This window comes from Taudactylus pleione, unplaced genomic scaffold (genome assembly GCF_031769625.1).
Source record: "Taudactylus pleione unplaced genomic scaffold, aTauple2 ptg000366l, whole genome shotgun sequence".
Taxonomy (NCBI): domain Eukaryota; kingdom Metazoa; phylum Chordata; class Amphibia; order Anura; family Myobatrachidae; genus Taudactylus; species Taudactylus pleione.
The window spans coordinates 6,227,453-6,250,617 of record NW_028284767.1 but is presented as its reverse complement, the minus strand read 5'-3'; the positions used below and the strand labels follow the sequence as shown (position 1 = coordinate 6,250,617).

Below are 23,165 nucleotides of genomic sequence, written 5' to 3'. Positions count from 1 at the left end.
ACTAACACCCAATTTCTCATTTGGAAGAACTGTTACATTTCATCATAATTCTGTAAAGAATCTCGATCATTGTTTCTATTTTGCCTAAGCAAAATAATTAACCATCATGTGTAATGTATTTTTACTGTAATCTGTTATCCTTAAAAGCACAAAACCCCATCCTTTTTCTGGACTGATGTCAAATTTAAGAGCATATGATTAAACAAATCTAACCTGATTGTGTAATATTTTGCATGACTTGTACTGACCTCATGGAATAAGTAGACAATAAAAGTGATGAACACATTTTGTTTGTATATTTTGTTGTTTCCCGCGTTATTATAATAAGATGCAATAAAATGATTCATCTATTGTTGTTATCATCATCAATTAACAGCATCATCCTCGTCATCATCTGCATCATCCTCGTCATCATCTGCATCTTCCTTGTCATCATCTGCATCTTCCTTGTAATGTTTGATTTTAGTTTCATCATCCTGAGTAGCTTCCAGTTGATTCTTGGCTAACAGTACAGTATCTTCTCCCTTGCACTGTAATTTCATTCGTATTTTAGAATAATGATAAATGTAAATGTAGCACCTGTAGGAAACCAATATAATAATATTTGTGCATTTTCATAGTTGTACATTCTTAAACATTTATATCATGTATAGTAAAAGGAAACAGCATATGGGGGTCACCTCAGTCTGCCCCCCACACTCTGCCTCTCCTCCAGCTTTGACTGATGATCGTCCCACCCATCGCTGTCCTCCATCGTGACTTCCCCCAGCTCCTTCCCGCCCAAACTCCCACTCCCATTCCTATACTGGTGGCCAGCCAGGTCCTCCTCTTCTGCCGGCGCTAGGTCTGTTCTGTCTCGCTCTCAGTGGAAGCCATTGGACAGGCATTGCATGCCCCAGCTCCTACTGCTCATACATGTTGTAGATGGGCCAGACCACAGCAAATTATTATATAGATAGGTAAGGTCATAAATTAATGTTGGCCTATGAAAATACCAATATTTCTTACCTCAAAAAATTTTTTGAATCATAATTAAGTGGTTTGCCTAAAACAGCATCTTGATTTTAGTTTTGACTCTTTCGCTACTGAAAATAAAAGTTTTCAGTGGTATTTACTAACAACATGTGTAATATATTCTGACTTTCTTTCAGTACACCATTAGTCATCATACCCCCGAAGGTTCCAAAAGGTCCAATGATGTGATTCTCTCTCATGCTAACTAACAGAAATGTTACTGCCAATACCCCTCCTGTGAAATTTCTAGAGTGAGAAGTGCGTTGGGGAGCAGAGTGACAACATCACATCAGGCAAGTGGTAGTAGGAGATAGAATCTAATGCTGGACCACTGAAGCCAACAACCTCTGCCCCAGTGCTCCTAGGGAACTCATGCTGATCTGGCATATTTCCCTGCTATATTGAGATGAGACCACCCTGTAGTTGCCTTGTTCTGTTTATGGCTTTTGTGGGAATACCTCACACTGTTCATCGCTACATTCATATTAGCTGTAAATGGCCAGGATATGAGTGCTGGTGCTTGGTTCACTTGGCCTGCTGGTGGTGGTAAGGGATAGGGTAGGAGGGGACATTCTGTTTTATCATCTATTTCATTTTATTCTTTGACCACTGCAAAAAATCTGCACAGATGATCATTTGCTACCTATGACATGTGGTGTCAAAACATTGAAAATAAGGGTTTAGTTTGCTGGACAACCTTTAACATTGCTTGGATTGAATTGTGCTAACTTATATACATATTATTCATTGGACAATTCTTAAATGTCGCCAAGTAGGGTTGTACATGCTGCCCGTATTATATAATTAATTTATTTGTTTGTATATTCTTACTTCTGTAATATTCCTCCTGACCACTGCATCTATATGCAGGAAGCAAGTGTTCTAGTTAGTGCCATGCTGTTTTGGCATTTGCTCCCTGGGCCCGGCACCCTTTCAGTGCTTTTGCCTGGTATCTGACCATACTGATAACACCTGATGCGGCTGCAGGCCACCTATGTATGACCTTACGGATCGCAGTTGCTAAAATATGCTAATGCCTTAAAAAGCTTAGCCTAGCATAGGGACGCCCACTGCTGCCTTCTCATATCCATCTGACAACATACAACAGATAGACCTGGATATAGTGGATCACTGTTAATAGATATAGTGTATCATACACTATTAATGTTCTTATTTGTCTATGCTGTCTTTGTATAATAAGTTGATTTTGAGTGTCTATGTTTCATTTTAAGAATTTAATAAACTTTAGTTTTAATATCAACATCAATACATCTATTTCAGATATATTAAATGGGTAAATATATGGTGGTCTGTCTGCTAATTGAGACATTAATGTAAATTTCACATATGATCATGATCTCACTTAGATGTAATCAGTTTGTCCTATTTCTCCTATACTAATTTTGTAGCCATCAATACAGCACAGGAGTGTGCCCTGATAGGAGTCTTTTTTTTTTTTTTTATTCTCTCCTCTTCTAAACATACAACAGCGTAAACATCAGGAACATGAACGCAGATCGGGCAGCCACACAGCATGTAAGTCGTCTGACCTGCCTCAAACACTGCGGCTCTCCTGACACACTGAGAGCTCTCATGCTGCAAAGATCACAATAGCTAATTTATGCACGCCCATAAAACAGAGTTTAAATGGTCCCGACACGCCTGCGTTTGCCTAACCACCCCCCTATTACCTCCCCCAAACGCTGACTACCTGTCACTCACTTTGCAAGTGACTCCTCTGTGCAAGCGTGATCACAATACAATTGCTGTGCGTGCACAGGGTCTCATTCTCGCAAGCAGGTCGATGGTACCCAACTGCGCATGTACACGACGGAGGCTTCTCCGTCGTGCGCATGCGCGAGACCCAGCGAGCGACGGGGAAACCGTCGCTCGGGGTCTCGCACCAAAGGGGGCGTGCTGTCGATGGTGAGTGACCCCCTTTGGTGGGCGTGCCGGGGCGTGGCTGCCCAGACGGAGGCGTTCCCATGGGAACGCCTACCGTCCGGGTCCGGCCCCACTGACATCACTAGTGATGTCAGTGGGAGTGATTTTGGCTCTGATAGAGCCAAAATCACTCCAGGGCTTGCGGCAGCGAGACCCTACCATCATCATGGACGCTCGCATAAGCTGTGAGTGGTAACCCACAGCTATGCAAGCATCCAGGAGTACGCACCAAAAAACCCCCCAAAAAACGCCCTGATTCAGAACGGGCGCTCATTCAGAGCGTCCGGCTCTGAATCAGGCCCACAGTGTGGCATTCGCCCATGCGCAATGGCTAATAATCGCTCAATCTGCGTAAATATCAGCATTGCCTCAATCTCAGAATCAGGCCCTTGGGGGTAAATTTACTAAAGTGAGAGTTTTATAAGTGAGTTTTAGAACAAGTCAGATTCTAGCTATTATTTTCTAGAAAGTGCTAGTTAAATGTTAAGTAGAATCTGATTGGTTGCTATGGGCAACATCTCTTCTAAAACTCACTTTTAAAAACTCTCACGTTAGTAAATTTATCCCTAAGTGTGTATATTTGGTCACATGCGGAGTTGTATGCCTCTTTGTGACTGGACCACCTCTAGTCATATGCTTGGTTTGATACCTGTCAGCATTATCATTGCACACTTGGACCAGCCATAACCTTGGTGCAAATGATAGGTTTGAAAATAAGCATAATTACATGCACACCAACTCTGCATAGCCAGCAATTATGTTGAAGTATCCTTGCTAATCTCTGCCTACCTTTGAACAACCCCCTACCACCAGTTATGCCCCTTTAGGTGCAAGTATAGATGCTAGTGACTTGAACAGCATCACCCGTACTTTAGTATTATCACGTTCCGGAGCATGCACAGAACCATGCCAGATATGTCTGCAAAACAGACGTGTGTTCAACTCTGATTCAGCCCCTCTGTCCAGCCCACCACATATTATGCAAAACACATGTTACAACCAATTTGTGAAGAGTTTGAAAAGTAACCTACTGTACCATAGCAAGAGGGAGGATAGCAATGTAAACAGTACAACTAGGAAAAGATACACATGCAATTCCTTCTCTTCTGCATCATGGTTATTATCTTCTGTAACAATAAAGAAGATAGAACATTCAGGAAACTTTGATCAATACAGTAACCATTTTAAACTGTAACATCAACACTACTGTACAAAAACATAAAGTATTGTCTAATCTGTATTTATTACAGGGACACAGACATATTTTCTCCAGATCCGGAGTACAGCTCCCCCTGAAGCAGGTGTCAGATTATGATGGCATGGTCATTGGGTACTAAGCATTGGTCTGAGTATTTATGTTGGTCAGGCAGATGAAGAACAGTGTGGGATTCATTAGTCTTATAAATAGACCACACTTCAGTAATGACCTTGCGCTGTTTTCAGGTAGATTTGCGGTATTCTCAATGTTCCATTGCTCAAAGCGACATTGCCAACATATATTCATAGAAAGTTCAGTAATGTCAACCACAAAGCTACAATTACCTCCACACACAGATCCATCAAAACACTGAGCTCGAATTCGGAAACATGTCCAGCTGTCAAGTGCCGGTCCCTCGGTCATGGCTATATGAACACAGATGTGGCTATTTAGAACATGACAACATTGATCTCTAATTTAAAACTGCACTAAATGTCTTCTGTAATGAGAGTTAAGGAAACATCAAAGCACATGACAAGCAGATTAAACATCTCCCTGTTTATAGTTACCATCTGTAAAGTCATCTTACACTATGACCAGAGGGGAGCTGAATACCTTATTATTAGTAGTAATAATAATATCTACATCATCCTCATATGCTCATCATCGCTTGGGTCATTTTCTATTCCGGTAAAACACACTAGTTTGGATACCTCCCAATGGATCAGATTTTGAGTGTCTGGGCTCAATTTCAGGAGGTATTGGCGGTGCTGTAGTATCTCCTACATTTGACACACAAGTCTCATACAATGTATGGGTACTGCAGTAGTGCAAATCAGCAAGCGGTGACAGCCAAAAGCTTTCGGCACTTATCTGCAGATGGCATTACCCCGCTTACCTCTATGAAGCAGAATTACGTAGCTAATGCGATACCCCTTCCAACTACTAAGCACTACACATAAGTAGCTGGACGGCGATCCATGCACAGATGCCTGGCTGGCTCCAAACCCGGAATTTAAGTAATATCAATGGCCCCTGATACATAACAGTAAAATATTCCTTCTGTCGTATATGGCCATAAAGAACGTTAATTGCTGCCCCACATAAATAGGCCACTATGACATTTGTTCTCTGCCCTCTGACGAAAGCAATGAGCGGGGAAATGGATACATGCATAACTGGATCATCCATAAGGCAACCGAGGCTCCTGCATAGTGTCTGACAGCAGTGAAGGTCTGTATTACCTTGACCCATTTCTAGGTTTGGCTTTATTGACACACAGAAGGATGGAAGGGGACCCAAACCAGCATACTGCTTAGTGTCCCAAGGGGTCTTAATCTGGCTCTGGATATATGGTGCTTCTATAGGGTTTTAATCATGTAATGGTGGCAAACGTGGGCTCTTATCAGTGAACTTTGCTGTGATTGGCCTTACTTAGAATGGAGTATTTTTTATTCTCCAGATCACCTTCAAATGAGGAGGCCTGATTCCAAAAGTGATCCGGTTTGTCTGCTCAGACTAATATATGCCTTTCTCTAGCTACGGGTTCTGTTGCAGATCAAGTATACCCTGATTGTCTCATCTCTCTTTTCCTTCCTCTATTTGTGCTATATGTAAACCTTTATTCTGAAAGTGAGTCCTTAAAATATAGAGAAAACTATTGATAGAAGGAAAATATTGATAGGAGAAGGTTGTACTTACAGCAATCCTCTGAACAAGCTGAAAGAGAAAACATTTTGATATTTGAATTAAGACACGTCAAAAATTATATTTGATTAAATTGTAAAAATAAATTTATGTCTCAAAATACAGGCAAATACTGAGATATAGATTACTATAATTATGCCACTTGGAAGCACTTAGATGAAGGAAGACTAAATGAGTTGTATCAGAGCAAGAATAGGTTTCCAAAATTTATCAGTGGTATAGTAAAGATGCTGTTTTATGAAGTTATTAAAACCAAATAAAAAGTGAATTGCTTTGCTTGTAAAAAAAAATCAATAATTAAGTTTTTTTATAGAAAAAAATAAAAACTTTTTCATGATTTGTTTTATTGAATTCTTTTTTTAAAATAAATTAGCCTGCTTGTGACTAAACTCAGAGTACGGAAAGTACATTGGCCCTCATTCAGAGCCACTCGCTAGCGGCAGTACGCTCGTTCCGAGCGATGTTCGCACATCTGCGCATGCGTACGGTTTTTAGTACGCATGCGCGAACCAGTGAGTGCGGCCGAAAATCGTTGGTACGCAATATAGCGAGGGCCTGCTATTTTGAGTGACAGAATGAGGCATATGTGGGTGGTAACAGGGGAAGGTGCTTGAAAACGGGGAGTGGAGAACCGAACGCAGGCGTGCTTAAAGGTCAAAACGGGCGTTTTAAGGGAGTGCATAATTAATACAGCAGCGTCATTGACCACGTCACTTGGTTTTTTTTAACTCAGAACTGCTCGCAAAATAGTGGTTGAAAACACCAACCACAAGAATAGCGAGCAGTTCATACGCTGTACGATGTACTCGATTAATCCAATAAATAGCGGACATGACGTATGGTGCGTGCGGCCAGGGGGCGTTTTTATCAAAAAAACGAGCGTATGTTTTGCTCGCTCGTTCAGACTTAGAGGTGTGAACAGACTGCAATGTGCGAACGGATCATTTGCATAGCCACCCCTTGTTTTTGAACGAACGAACGCAAATAGCGAACGGCTCTGAATGAGGGCCATTGTTCCCAATGTGAAAGAATTGTATAGACAATGGAGGTAGTTTACAAAGCCTACCATGCACAGTGCAGGATCAGCTTTGTACCCACAATGCACCTCGATTTACACCCACATTCCAACTAAGCCGTATTCCTTAATGCAGGTCATGCACCTTTCAAGTTTATTAAATGATACAGGGACAATTAGGATCTATGCTTAACCACCTCTTACAAATAGTTTGGCATTGTTATTGATGCAAGTTAGGTACTCATTGTAGTATTATTATTATTATTATTATTATTATTATTATTATTATTATTATATAATAGTATTATAATATGATGGCTACGTAAGTGTAAAATAAATTAAATCCAGAGGTGGGGCTGAATGTGAATTTGGAGAGTGTTAGGGATAAATAAGTTAACTGGCACGTGTGTGAATCGGGGTGGGTACGATATCCCAGTGGTCACAATGCTGACAACTGAATCCCAATGATCTCAATCTCAACAGATGTTGGTGAGTATTCTAACCATAACCCTAACCCACCCCTCCTGCAGTCTACCCTCATCATCCCCTTCTGCAACCTAACCCACCCCCCAGTGCATAACCCTAATATTCACCATCGGGATATTGACCGCCGAGATTCTAGAGCCTGTCTTGTGATGACCATCGGGATTCCGGAGCCGGTATTGTGGTGACCGCAAAGACTCTGCCCTCCTTTGCTTAGCATAGTTGGTGAGCGGTAAAATATGACAAGTAGTGACGCACCTTCCTTATCATTTGATACCACTCACATGGGCATCAATAGTGGAATAAAGAGGAAAGGGGAGGGTGGTGATGTTTGCGCAGGGGGAGTGGTTACAACCACCTCTTTAGTTTTGTTTGTTAGTAAGTAGTGTTTTGGGCCTGAGCTATTTTGTCTGTGCTTTTCTCTGACACCAGTTTTTCTCCTCTCTAACATCAAATCATATTCAAATAAAAATTGCCCTTTTTCACCACACTTATGCATCCGAGTCTTTATTATGATTTGGTGTTATTATGTTGGTTTCCAAACAGAGGTGCACTTCCAGTATTTGCTGGTAGGGAAATTCACCAACAGTTTCTGGGCTATACTTCAATACAGGCCAACTATAGCCCTACAATGCATGAAGGATATGTTCCAACTGTGGTCAGCAGTGCCAGACTGGGGCATAAAGGGCCCACTGGGGGAATGTAGTGGTAGGGAACCAACCTTAAGGGGTGTGGTCAGTCGGCAGAGGGGCTTGGCCAGCCATTAGAGCAGGAGTGGCCAGACTTTTGGACTCGGTGATCTACTTTTAAAGCTAAAAATCTTCTGTTATTTACAGAGTATCTACATTTGCTCACGCTGTAGGGTCGTGCCTGAAAAAGGGGGTGTGACATGGCAAAAAAGGGGGCGTGACCTTGTGGCAAGGGGCGTGAGGACTGTCCTGTCGAAATCACCCATTGGCCCCCAGAGTAAAAAAAATAAACACATTGGCCCCCACAGGAAACAAAAAATACACACATATTGGCCCTCACAGCAAACCCAAACACAATGTCCCCCCAAAATTGGCCCTCACATAAAAAAATAAAACATACATTACATTTCCGCAGCCCCCCACAGAATACTGACCTGCCTGAAAGAGAGGAGCTTCCAATTTCCTCCCTGCCCTCAGCTGTGGGTGACACCAGCAGCCACAGTGCAGGCCGCCAGTCTCGATCAGTCCAGGGCGCCCCCTTTTGGGTTTGGCGCCTTCGAGTCAGCTCTGCCCCCATGTCCTCCTTTAACCCGGCTCTGGCACCAGCACAATGGAGGCTGTTACATGTGACAGCCTCAGCCAATAAGATTATATTGCTGTCACAGTGACAGCAAACAGACACAGCCGCGTCTTCAGTTTGGTGCAGCTAAACTAGCCAATAAGAATCACCCTGATTCTTATTGGCTGCTGTTGGACACCTGACAGTGAGTAAACATGGTAGCCACGGCTTAAGCACCCCACCTGTGGTTTTAGCACAGCAACCAGTAGAAATCACACTGATTTCTATTGGGCCACGCTAACTGCTGCTGGACGGGCCAACGCGATCGACTGGTCGAGAGTCTGCGATCGACGCTTTGGTCACCTCTGCATTAGAGAGTACATAGCCTGGAATTTACTGTGTGATCCTGTGGGCCAGTCCAACACTACCATTTGTATAAGGCAAGTAATATCTGAATGCCTGAATTCTATCTGTGTGTGAGAGCAGACAGGTTCATTGTGTGCTCTGTGGAAGCTGGGAGAGAGTGTGGCCTCAGTTACAGACAATTTGGTCCTCTTGGCTCTCATATTCACTGGCATGGTTTTGAATTAATTGTTAGAGCAGGTAAAACACATACAAACAGGTACTGTATAACACCAGAGACCAGTATCTACTGTTACCATACCTACTGGCTGAAATTTTGTGGGTTGAGTTCCAGCAACTTTTTCAAAACACTGCTTGTTCTATGTTTTGCTTTTACTTGAGTGAAAAAATGTTAGTAATACCTATAATGATTTATTTATGGCTAGCAAATGCGTCTGACATGCATTTATACCAGCATTAAAAACAAAGGTAAGAAGAACACCAGTGAGTATTTGAACAGCTGGTACATATTTGTAGCCTTACAAGTAGCTAGCTACCTCTAACTATGATAGAAAATACATAGGGGTATACAGTGGCGTCACAAGGGGGGAGTGCGGTCTGCACCCAGGTGTCACCCACCGAGGTGTGACACTAAAGTGGCGACTACTCCTCAGTGACAGGAACCGGGTGCTACACTGTAGTATTACATGCAGCACTGTGACACAGTGAGGGAGCTGACACTGCACACAGGCTGGTTCCCCGGAGTGACTAAAATGGGGGTTCGGACTGCGAGGCCACGCCCCCTTCTCATGAGGCCATGCCCCCTTTTTACCAGCCGCGTGCACTGCTATTCTATCTGGGACACGCACACGGGTGTCACCAGGGTCAGTGATGCCACTGGGGGTATATTTATTAATTATCGTCAATTTTAATTTTAAATTCCTATTGTGGTTTATAGTGACAATAATAAATTAAGCATTGCCCTATTGTATTATTAAACACATGCAGTGACAGAGGCTTCTATAGTCAAAGTAAAAATAGCGCTAATGCCATGCTACTGTGCATACGCGGTCATCAGACTGCGCATGTGTGAGCGGCCTTCGCCGGGGTGGGCTCCCTCTAATCCCTCTGCTGATAAAATCTCTGGAACCCCATAAGCTACAATGGCTAATGCATTCCAGTGTTTGGAAAATATGACATAGAAACCTAATGGGGGACTGCTTTAGTGGTCAAATGGTGGAATGCTGTAGGGATCTTTGGGTATATGCCACAAACTTTGTGTAAATATGCCAGTAGATCTCCTCCACACACACCGTTTGTGTAAGTATGCCAGTAGAGCTCCTCCACACACACCGTTTGTGTAAGTATGCCAGTAGAGCTCCTCCACACATACCAACATTTGTGTAAGTAAGCCAGTATAGCTCCTCCACACATACCAACATTTGTATAAGTAAGCCAGTATAGCTCCTCTACACATACCAACATTTGTGTAAGTAAGCCAGTATAGCTCCTCTACACATACCAACATTTGTGTAAGTAAGCCAGTATAGCTCCTCTACACATACCAACATTTGTGTAAGTATGCCAGCAGAGCTCCTCTACATACACCAACATTTGTGTAAGTATGCCAGCAGAGCTCCTCTACATACACCAACATTTGTGTAAATAAGCCAGTAGAGCTCCTCCACACATACCAACATTTGTGTAGGTATGCCAGTAGAGCTCCTCCACACACTTTGCGTAAGAATGCCAGTAGAGCTCCTCCACACACACCAACATTTGTGTAAGTGTGCTAGTATAGCTCCTCCATACACACCAACATTTGTGTAAGTAAGCCAGTATAACTCCTCCACACATACCAACATTTGTGTAAGTATGCCAGTAGAGCTCCTCCACACACACCAACATTTGTGTAAGTAAGCCAGTATAGCTCCACACACACCAACATTTGTGTAAGTAAGCCAGTATAGCTCCTCCACACACACCAACATTTGTGTAAGTATGCCAGTATAGCTCCTCACACATACCAACATTTGTTTAAGTATGCCAGTAGAGCTCATCCACACACTTTGTGTAAGTATGCCAGTATAGCTCCTCCACACACACCAACATTTGTGTAAGTATGCCAGTATAGCTCCTCCACACACACCAACATTTGTGTAAGTAAGCCAGTATAGCTCCTCTACACATACCAACATTTGTGTAAGTGTGCCAGTAGAGCTCCTCCACACACACCAATGTTTGTGTAAGTAGCCACTTAGTTTAACCCCTTTAACATAAAGGCCTACAAATTCCAAGTTCTTTAGAAAACTGTGGTTATTATAACATACATGACAGATGATTATTTTTTAGAACAATATAGTTTTTCACTTTTTACCTAAATCAGCAAATTCTTCCAATGACTTTTTCATAGCTTGCATCAGTTCAGATCGTATTTTCCTCACTAATCGCCAGTAAGCATTCATTCCTGCAGGAAAAATAACACTAGAACAGTAATATGTCTACTTGTTGTTTCAGAGAAAACTGTTGATATGATCAATTTATTTTATGGGAAAACTAAAAATCTAACTATCTCTTGGACAGGACCCAATAAATGTGAAATAGATTGTTGCATGAGAGGATTATAAATAGAAATTAGATATGAACCATGTGGTGTACCATTGTGTAAATGTACCTCCTGACACAGACACAGTGCCTTCACCGCCTGGGTGACCAGTTTCATTGTGGTGAAATCCAAGCAGCACTTGCAACAGAGCACCAGGACCTGCACAGAACTGGTTGTCATTGCCAGCTGCTGCCAACAGCATGTACAGTACACAGTAAAACGCAAATATATTTGTACTGGCTGTAGCAGCCTTAACTTTATTGTTTTTATAAATGTTTTATGTACTGTATACTTGCCTACTTTATCTTTGAAGCCCAGAGAGGAGATGCAGATCACCACTCCGGGGGCCGAACTCTTTACATAATTACACCCTGCCCCCATCTTGGCAAAATGCTGCGAAGCGTGGGTCCATGGGGAAGGGCTAAAATTATGCAAATTGTGTTATATAAGCCTCGCCTACTCCCTACAGACCCGCAATCCCCAGTATTATTCTCCCCATCCTGCCCCCTGCACTAGGAAGTGGGCTAGGATTCTGGAGATCCGCCGGCTATTCTGGGAATCCGTGGGACTACCCAAAAAACAATAAGTTTCCCGCACCTTCTGTGAGCGTAGGTCAGTATGGTTATATATACAGTATGTCAGTGGTGGCAGTACAAAACCAGCATGCAGCTTGTGCAAGTCCAACTAGAAAGTAAATAACATTCCTATACATTGTAAGCTTGCGAGATGCCGGTGCTGGGATTCTGACCGGCGTCGGTATTCTGGCACCGGTAATGTAAGAGTCTGCATCCCGACCGCCGGAATGCCGAACGCATACCGTTAGACATAAGGAAAAAGTCCCATCTGACCAAACTTGTCCCCTATCCACACAGATGCTTCCATTTTTGGGTTAAACTATCAAGGTCTGTGAGTTGGGGTTGTAATCGTGATAATGGCAATGGCAAACAGTGTCCCCAGAGGCTACCAGCCCCAAGTTTAGAGTCCTGGGGCTCTTCCTGATGTCTGATGGGCAGTATAAAATGTTCAATATGATATGCTGTCAATTTTATTAGAAAGTACAGCGTGCTTATACTCCCCGTATAACAAATGTGTTAAACACACTGTAGTGTCCCTTAATATTATTAAGCCACACACATATGCCACAGTGACCCCCGTGCTGGTGATATAGTTATGTGTGGGGGCTCCCCTATGTGTGGGGGGCCCTGGGCGACTGCCCCCTGCCCTGTTGTTAATTCACCACTGCTGATATCTCTGGGTAAATCCGTGTACTTAACAAGATTGGATGCTTCAGAATACACTAATTGAATAAAAGACTCTGTAAAATGCCATACTTGCTAATTACCCTGGGCCCTACTTCACGGGGTGGGTTGGTTTGGGCAGAGGTATAAAGCTGGATTTTGCAGTCATCCTCCTACACCATTTAGTATTAACTTTTGAAGCAACATTTTTTTATGGTTCTTTTTTTTTTTTTCTAAAATGGCAAGATTACCATTTATTAATACTTTAGGCAAGCATGCTATTTATTATTACAAATTACAATGGGCATAGATTTCCATTTATTACTAGAAGAAGTGCTAGATTGCCGATTTACTAGAATTATGGTTGCAATACTATTTAGTTAGAGACCCAGTCCTGACAGGCAAGATAGCTGAAGCTGAACGCAATTCACCTGACAGAACCATATCCTGCCTCTTGTACAAATTGAGGGCCTGATTCAGCAAGGATCGCTATTCTGCTAATACGCACACTACACAGTTGCTAATATCAGCGGTGAAATGCAAATGTTTGCAATTGCATTGCGATCACATCCTAACATAAGGACGCCCACTTCCCCTTACACACATCCGCATACTTGGGCAACATAGCGAATTAATCGGTAACATCGAGTAACATCAGACTCATACGCACACTTAAGCAGGTCAGACTTCACTCAGGAATTGCTTCCTTCAATGCACGCTATGAGACCTCAGGCTGCGTCTGGTAGCGCAGTGGCTAATTTATGCACACCCCTGCAACGGCGTTGAGACGCCCTAGGATTGCATGCGTTCGCCCGACCCCCCCCCCCCGACACCACCCACAAACGGCACTTCCTGTCAGTCACTCTGTTCTGGGTCTGCATAGCCTCTGCAGATGCCGTTCCCATTGCTATTGCTAGTTCGTGCACTGCAATGCATACACATGCGCAGTGCAAATTAATAAACCGATTGCGTGCGAATTAGCAACTGCGTTCCCTACTGAATCAGGCCCTGAGATTGCTGTCATTTGAAAAAAATCACCATGGAAATTTCATACCATGTAATTTGTAAATCGTCTATTTTATGTGCAGCAAATCTGATGCTACCAACCTGCACATAAAAACATCCACTTTAGTATTTATTTATTACCAATTATTTATATAGCGCACACATATTCTGCAGCACTTTTACAACGAATATTTGGTCAATCACATCAGACCTTTCCCCAGTGGAGTTTACAGTCTATATTCCCTGGAAATAAAACAAACATATTCCCTACCACATACACACAGACATATACGCACTAGGGTTCATTTTTGTTGGGAGCCAATTAACCTACCAGTATATTTTTGGAGTGTGGGAGGAAACTGGAGCAGCTGGAGAAAACTCACGCAAGCACAGGGAGAATATACAAACTCCACACAGTTACACGACATTGGTGCTGTGAGGCAGTAATGCTAACCATTACACTATCTGTGCTGCCGCCCCCCCTCCCCTGGGCTTCCATCTTACTACAGTCAATTCCTCCTGTGTCCTACCGGGGAGGTGTGCACTCTTAAGGTGCAGACACAGGGTCAGATCTGTCAGATGAACGATGAACGATTGAATAACTTTACCAACGATTTGAACCATTTTACCAACGATTGAACTATTTCAGACAGTATTAAAATGAATGAAATCGTCAAAATCTGACATCAGATGTCAGATATCGTTATCTGACATGCGGGAACGCGCATCGTTCATTGTTGCAGGCCCACATGTCAGATTTTCTTTCAGATATGAACAATTGAATAATTTTTAAAATCGTTATCGTTCAGATCTGACACAAAATCTGACCGTGTGTATTCACCATTAGATATTCATGGATCAAAGTTTCATTCTTACCTTCAAATTCCTTTCCTTTGAGCTTATCAAATACCAACTCCTTGAGTTTTGCAACACTTCTTACATCTAATAAAAAATTAACAAGTAATGTTAATAGCAATACTCCTTATTTAGAGGTCACAAAACAAAAACTCTTTTTTTCCCCCACATTTACTCCAGTATATATATAGAAATATATGTTTGCTTCTAATATATAAATACACTCTTAGAATTAATTTGCACTTCAAACAAAAGGACCAGCATGCACCATAATACTGAGAGGTTTAGAAGGAGCTGTTAATTTCATATGTTTCACATTTATTTACTGTACATATATTATTCAAAAAGATTTATTGCACTCATGTAACTATTTTATTGTACATACAGTCACAAAATAAATTTGTCATGGGTATCTATCAATGTGATATCCCCCCCCCCAAAAAAAAAATAAAAATGGAGTATTCACCTTTATGCATTGGTAATAATAATAATAATAATAATAATAATAATAATAATAATAATAATAATAATAATTTAATTTGTGGTGCGTTTCCTTTGCTATATTGTCCATATCATTATAATTGTCTTTGATACTAAATATTCAATACAGACTACTAAAACATTTTTAATTCAAACCACATGTTGAAATGTTGAAACTAGGGGTGAGCGGGTTCGGATTTCTGAAATCCGAACCCCCCCGAGCCCCCCCGATCCGAGTCCGATCCGAGTCAGGCTCGACTTTTCCCGCCTGACTCGGATCTGAAATCGAGGCAAAACGTCATCATCCCGCCTTCCGGGTCTCGCGGGTTTTGGATCCTATATAAGGTACCCGCGTCGGCGCCATTTTCTCACTCGGCTGTGGACAGTGAAGAGGGAGGGTGGGAGTTAGGGCTGTGTAGTGTAGTGTAGTGTAGTGCTGCTGTTGTCCACTACATCAAAGTCCATAGGGGCTGGCTGTGTTGTGCTGTGCTGCTGTTGTTAATAGGGGCTGTGTCCACTACTTCAAAGTCCATAGGGGCTGGCTGGACTGTGTTGTGCAGTCAGTTCTCCATAGGGGCTGTGTCCACTCCAAAGTCCTGTGCAGTGTCCCAGTCCTAAAGGAGTGCTGTAGTGTTGTCCAGGGGGTGCTCTGTCCATCAGGGGTGCTCCCCCCAAGTGCTAAAAAAATAATATATTTTCTGTGTTTGTGAATTGTGTGCGCAGTAGCCGCATGTGCATCAACAAAGTAGTGCCAAGCGTGCGCCTGTGTCATAAGTAAAGGGCCAGCTGGCTTGACCGTTAAAGGGTGCTGTAACCCCCGAAAGTACACTCCAGTCCAAACCAAAAAAAAATTATTTTCTGTGTTTGTGAATTGTGTGCGCAGTAGCCGCACGTGCATCAACAAAGTAGTGCCAAGCGTGCGCCTGTGTCATAAGTAAAGGGCCGGCTGGCTTGACCGTTAAGGGTGCTGTAACCCCCGAAAGTACACTCCAGTCCAAACCAAAAAAAAAATTATTTTCTGTGTTTGTGAATTGTATGCGCAGTAGCCGCACGTGCATCAACAAAGTAGTGCCAAGCGTGCGCCTGTGTCATAAGTAAAGGGCCGGCTGGCTTGACCGTTAAGGGTGCTGTAACCCCCGAAAGTACACTCCAGTCCAAACCAAAAAAAAAATTATTTTCTGTGTTTGTGAATTGTGTGCGCAGTAGCCGCACGTGCATCAACAAAGTAGTGCCAAGCGTGCACCTGTGTCATAAGTAAAGGGCCGGCTGGCTTGACCGTTAAGGGTGCTGTAACCCCCGAAAGTACACTCCAGTCCAAACCAAAAAAAAAATTATTTTCTGTGTTTGTGAATTGTGTGCGCAGTAGCCGCACGTGCATCAACAAAGTAGTGCCAAGCGTGCGCCTGTGTCATAAGTAAAGGGCCGGCTGGCTTGACCGTTAAAGGGTGCTGTAACCCCCAAAGTACACTCCAGTCCAAACCAAAAAAAAAATTATTTTCTGTGTTTGTGAATTGTGTGCGCAGTAGCCGCACGTGCATCAACAAAGTAGTGCCAAGCGTGCGCCTGTGTCATAAGTAAAGGGCCGGCTGGCTTGACCGTTAAAGGGTGCTGTAACCCCCGAAAGTACACTCCAGTCCAAACCAAAAAAAAATTATTTTCTGTGTTTGTGAATTGTGTGCGCAGTAGCCGCACGTGCATCAACAAAGTAGTGCCAAGCGTGCGCCTGTGTCATAAGTAAAGGGCCGGCTGGCTTGACCGTTAAAGGGTGCTGTAACCCCCGAAAGTACACTCCAGTCCAAACCAAAAAAAAATTATTTTCTGTGTTTGTGAATTGTGTGCGCAGTAGCCGCACGTGCATCAACAAAGTAGTGCCAAGCGTGCGCCTGTGTCATAAGTAAAGGGCCGGCTGGCTTGACCGTTAAAGGGTGCTGTAACCCCCAAAGTACACTCAAGTCCAAACCAAAAAAAAAAATATTTTCTGTGTTTGTGAATTGTGTGCGCAGTAGCCGCACGTGCATCAACAAAGTAGTGCCAAGCGTGCGCCTGTGTCATAAGTAAAGGGCCGGCTGGCTTGACCGTTAAAGGGTGCTGTAACCCCCAAAGTACACTCCAGTCCAAACCAAAAAAAAAAATATTTTCTGTGTTTGTGAATTGTGTGCGCAGTAGCCGCACGTGCATCAACAAAGTAGTGCCAAGCGTGCGCCTGTGTCATAAGTAAAGGGCCGGCTGGCTTGACCGTTAAAGGGTGCTGTAACCCCCAAAGTACACTCCAGTCCAAACCAAAAAAAATATTATTTTCTGTGTTTGTGAATTGTGTGCGCAGTAGCCGCACGTGCATCAACAAAGTAGTGCCAAGCGTGCGCCTGTGTCATAAGTAAAGGGCCGGCTGGCTTGACCGTTAAAGGGTGCTGTAACCCCCGAAAGTACACTCCAGTCCAAACCAAAAAAAAATTATTTTCTGTGTTTGTGAATTGTGTGCGCAGTAGCCACACGTGCATCAACAAAGTAGTGCCAAGCGTGCGCCTGTGTCATAAGTAAAGGGCCGGCTGGCTTGACCGTTAAAGGGTGCTGTAACCCCCGAAAGTACACTCCAGTCCAAACCAAAAAAAAATTATTTTCTGTGTTTGTGAATTGTGTGCGCAGTAGCCGCACGTGCATCAACAAAGTAGTGCCAAGCGTGCGCCTGTGTCATAAGTAAAGGGCCGGCTGGCTTGACCGTTAAGGGTGCTGTAACCCCCGAAAGTACACTCCAGTCCAAACCAAAAAAAAATTATTTTCTGTGTTTGTGAATTGTGTGCGCAGTAGCCGCACGTGCATCAACAAAGTAGTGCCAAGAGTGCGCCTGTGTCATAAGTAAAGGGCCGGCTGGCTTGACCGTTAAAAGGTGCTGTAACCCACAAAGTACACTCCAGTCCAAACCAAAAAAAAAATTATTTTCTGTCTTTAGCCGCACGTATATATCAAATCGATATAACATAAATGGAGGACCAAACTTTCTCCGATAAAAATAAAATAGAGAAAGATCAAGAACCACTTCCTCCTAGTGCTGAAGCTGCTGCCACTAGTCATGACATAGACGATAACATGCCATCAACGTCGTCTGCCAAGGCCGATGCCCAATGTCATAGTAGAGGGCACATACAATCCCAAATGGCAAAGTTCAGGAAAATGACCTTGAAAAAGACATTTAAATCAGCTGAAGAGAAACGTAAACTTGCCAATATGCCATTTACGACACGGAGTGGCAAGGAATGGCTAAGGTCGATCCCTAGTATGTTCATGACTAGTGGTTCAGCTTCACATGACGATGGAAGCCCTCCTCCCACTAAAAAAATCAAAAGAGTTAAGCTGGCAAAAGCACAGCGAAGAACTGTGCTTTCTAAGAAGATATCACAAATCCCCAAGGAGAGTCCAAGTGTGGTGGTGGTTGCGATGCCTGACCTTCCCAGCACTGGACGGGAAGAGGTGGCTCTTTCCACCATTTGCACGCCCCCTGCAAGTGCTGAAAGGAGCACCCACAGTCCACTTGCTGATATGCAAATTGAAGATGTCACTGTTGAAGTACAACAGGATGAGGATACTGGTGTAGCTGGCGCTGAGGAGGAAGTTGGCGAGGAGGATTCTGATGGTGATGTGGTTTGTTTAAATCAGGCTCCGGGGGAGACAGTTGTTGTCCGTGGGATGAAAAAGCCCATCACAGTCATGCCTGGGCAGAAGACCAAACATTCCACCTCTTTGGTCTGGCAATATTTCTATCCAAATCCGGACAACAACTGTCTTGCCATATGTACCATATGTAAAGGTGAAATAAGTAGGGGTAGGGACGTCAACCACCTAGGAACATCCTCCCTTATACGGCACCTGCAGCGCGTTCATAAAAAGTTACTGTCAAGTTCAGAAACTTTGGCTAAGACCGTAAGCAGTCCAGGGACACCTAAATCCCGTTGTCCTGTTGTATCCAAGCGCCTGCAAACCACACCGTCAACTCCCTCCTCGTCAATTTCCTCCTTAGTCAGGATCGGAAGTAGTCCTGCAGGCCATGTCACTGGCATGACTGACTCTCCTATCCGGGATTCCTCTGGAGGATCCTGCATTGCTACGCCTACTGCTGCCACTGCTGCTGTTGCTGCTGCTGGGAGTCATTCATCATCCCAGAAAGGAAGTAGGAACACCACTACTTTTACTAAACAATTGACCCTCCAACAGTCCTTTAAGTACGACAGCAGTCATCCTGAAGCAAAACGTATAACTGAGGCCTTGACTGCTATGTTGGTGTTAGACATGCGTCCGGTATCCGCCATTAGTGCAGTGGGATTTAGACAATTGATGGAGGTAGTGTGTCCCCGGTTCCAAATCCCATCTAGATTCCACTTCACTAGGCAGGCAATACCCAGACTGTACAGAAACGTCAACAAAAGTGTCCTCAGTGTCCTGAAAAATGCCGTTGTACCCAATGTCCACTTAACCACGGACATGTGGACAAGTGGAACAGAGCATACTAAGGACTATATGACTGTGACAGCCCACTGGGTAGATGTATCACCTTACGCAGCAACAGCAGCAGCGTCACCAGTAGCAGCATCTCAGAAACGCCAGCTCGTTCCAAGGCAGGCTACGCTGTGTATCACCGGTTTCAGTAAGAGGCATACCGCCGACAACCTCTTAGAGAAACTGAGGGAAATCATCGCCCAGTGGCTTACCCCACTTAGACTCTCCTGGGGATTTGTGATATCTGACAACGCCACCAATATTGTGCGGGCATTACATCTGGGCAAATTCCAGCACGTCCCATGTTTTGCTCACACAATAAACTTGGTGGTGCAGAATTTTCTGAAAAGCGACAGGGACGTGCAGGAGACGCTTTGGGTGGCCCGAAAAATTTCTGGCCACTTTCGCCATTCAGCGACTGCGTGCCGAAGACTGGAGCGCCAGCAAACACTCTTGAACCTGCCCCGCCATCATCTGAAGCAAGAGGTTGTGACGCGGTGGAACTCAACCCTTTATATGCTTCAGAGGATGGAGGAGCAGCAAAAGGCCATTCAAGCCTATACATCCACCTATGACATAGGCAAAGGAGGGGGTATGCACCTGACTCAAGCACAGTGGACAATGATTTCCGTATTGTGCAAGGTTCTCCAGCCCTTCGAACTTGCCACATGTGAAGTCAGTTCAGACACTGCCAGCTTGAGTCAGGTCATTCCCCTCATCAGGCTTTTGCAGAAGCAGCTGGAGAAGGTGAAGGAGGAGCTAAGACAGAGCGATTCCGCTCGGCATGTGGGACTTGTGGATGAAGCCCTTCTTTCGCTTTGCCAGGATTCCAGGGTGGTCAATCTGTTGAAATCAGACCACTACATTTTGGCCACCGTGCTCGATCCTAGGTTTAAAGCCTATGTGGTGTCTCTCTTTCCGGCCGACACAAGCCTGCAGAGGTGCAAAGACCTGCTGGTGAAAACACTGTCAGCTGAAGCGGAACGTGACACGTCAACAGCTCCTTCTTCATTTTCTCCCGCAACTGGGGCTGCCAGGAAAAAACTTAGGTATCCTAAGCAACCCGCTGGCGGTGATGCAGGGCAGGCAGGACCAAGTTTGGACATCTGGTCCGGACTGAAGGACCTGGCAACAATTTCTGACATGTCTACTGTCACTGCATATGATACTGTCACCATTGACAGAATGGTGGAGGATTACATTGGTGACAGCATCCAAGTAGGCATGGCAGACAGTCCGTACCTGTACTGGCAGGAAAAAGAGGCAATTTGGAGGCCCCTGTACAAACTGGCTCTATTTTACCTGAGTTGCCCCCCCTCCAGTGTGTACTCCGAAAGAGTGTTTAGTGCAGCCGGGAACCTTGTCAGCGAAAGGCTTAGGAGGTTGCTTCCACAAAATGTGGAGAAGATGATGTTCATAAAAATGAATTATCAACTCTTCCAGGGAGACCAGCCTCCAGAACATACAGAGGGACCTGTGGTGGTGGATTCCAGCGGGGACGAGTTAATACTCTGTGAGGATGAGGATGTACACAACACTGAAGAGGGTGAGGAATCGGTGGATGAGGATGAGGACGACATCTTGCCTCCGTAGAGCCAGTTTGTGCAGGGACAGATTAATTGCCAGCTTGTTTTGTGGGGGCCCAAACGAACCAATCATTTCAGCCACAGTCGTGTGGCAGACCCTGGCGCTGAAATTATTGGTTTGTTAAAGTGTGCATGTCCTGTTTATACAACATAAGGGTGGGAGGGCCCAAGGACAATTCCATCTTGCACCTCTTTTTTTTTCTTTGAATTATGTACTGTTTGGGGCCTAGTTTTTCAAACTGCAATCCTGTCTGCCACTGCAGTGTCACTCCTAGATGGGCCACGTGTTTGTGCCGCCCACTCGTGTCGCTTAGCATAGTCATCCATCTACGTCGGTGGAACCTTTTGGACATAAAAACACTATTGTGAGGTGTGAGGTGTTCAGAATAGACTGGAAATGAGTGGAAATTAAGGTTTTTGAGGTTAATAATAGCATAGGAGCAGAAAAATCAACACATTCTGTGATTTTAGCTGTTTTTATGCTTTTTTAAAAAAAAATACAGATCCAAAACACAAAACCCAGAACCCAAAACACCGAAGGGTGGTTTTGGCAAAACCAATCCAGATCCAAAACACGAAGAAAGATCCAGATCCAAAACCAAAACACAAAACACGAAAAGTGGCCGGTGCACACCCCTAGTTGAAACAGGGTCATTTAAGAATAATATGGTACAGCTAATACAGTATGTTATAGCACACGTTTTTTCATGTAACAGATATTTCACAGATATATACACCAGGCCAAATGAATAGGCAATTATATTAGTATAAATTACTCTACTTAGGCAGTCCTCTGTGTCCTTGGGTCTAGCATCCGTCATTCTTGGATATAAGCTGACACTACAACCTAACATGAATTTATAATTTTTGCCCCACTAAGCCCCTCCCCCTCGATTGCCACAGAACTTCATGGTCCCAAACTCTGCCATGACCCATTTTTATAAACAAACTGTATGTAATTTACCAGTTATTACACATTATAAATTATTTTTAGTGATTTACAGTGAAATAAAGGAACTTGCAGCAACTTTTCTACATATTGTGCCAAATGTAATAGGGTGAGAGTTTAGAAAATGTGAGAGTGTTTTCACACTTTTTAAACGTGGCCAATGTAATAGAGCCCAAGAACATGCAGACTCAAAAAACTCTCGCGATTTTAACCTTTATCCAGATGTTTTCCCATTTTGAAGATACAACTCGTAATAGTGTGAGAGTTTACTGCTAAACTCTCACATTTTCTAAACTCTAACCCTATTACATTTGGTCCACTGTATTTTAAACTGTATTTCTGGTCTAGAGGTGGATTCTGGGCATCAGTTCACAATAAGACTCACCGCGATTGTGATGTCACAACTGCCTACTGTATTTCTGTGAACAAAATCTGTAAAGCCTTAAAGCAACCAAAAATATGCAACGGACCATAGTATAAGTGTATGTGTAATTCCAGCATGCAAAGGGAAGTAATAAGTTCAGGCTAAAAACTAAAAGCAATTGTATTTTTAAGTAATCTTGTTCTCTACTACACTACTATCGCCGTATAACTTACTTAATATAAATATCTATATAGGACATTATTATCTCACCAATGATCCGGAGGTATTTCTTCTGTTTAAAATCTGACTGATAAATACTGAGAATTTCATTATTTAGATGATCCAGAAATACTTTCCTGTTGGGAACGTCTGAAGGCAGCTGCGAACTCAGATATTGGTCAAGATCTTTAACAAAAACTGGATCACAAGTTAACATTCCAAAAGTGGGACGTAAATTAAAAATGAGGGCAAAAAGGAAAAAGAGCATATTGATCCCTCAAGTTGCAGACATTAAGATAACTTTCAGAATGGTGGTTATGCCCAGGTTCAGTGATCTCATTAATACATCACAATGCTGCATGTGTTCTATGTCAGAGCTGGAAAGATTCCGGTTGCTAAGGCAACTAAACAATGTAACCTAATGA

At 43.5% G+C, this 23,165-nt stretch overlaps 1 protein-coding gene across 1 annotated transcript; it reads right to left on the bottom strand.

The window, feature by feature from the left end:
- Positions 1–365: 365 nt before the first annotated feature.
- Positions 366–23,008, bottom strand: IZUMO3 (IZUMO family member 3). The gene is made up of 7 exons (XM_088444512.1): positions 22,792–23,008; positions 14,676–14,741; positions 11,329–11,418; positions 5,858–5,875; positions 4,501–4,581; positions 3,995–4,085; positions 366–579 (listed from the first exon to the last, which is right to left on the bottom strand). Exons 1-7 carry the CDS (start codon positions 23,006–23,008, stop codon positions 366–368), a joined length of 777 nt encoding a protein of 258 aa, XP_088300638.1.
- Positions 23,009–23,165: the final 157 nt, after the last annotated feature.

Excerpts from the sequence above, each read along its gene's own strand:
- IZUMO3 (XM_088444512.1), bottom strand. The coding sequence starts at position 23,008 with ATGCTCTTTTTCCTTTTTGCCCTCATTTTTAATTTACGTCCCACTTTT. Across the intron at positions 11,419-14,675 it reads CAAAGGAAAGGAATTTGAAG|GAATGAATGCTTACTGGCGA; the intron begins GTAAGAATGAAA and ends TTTTTCCTGCAG. Across the intron at positions 4,086-4,500 it reads TGATGGATCTGTGTGTGGAG|AAGATAATAACCATGATGCA; the intron begins GTAATTGTAGCT and ends TTATTGTTACAG.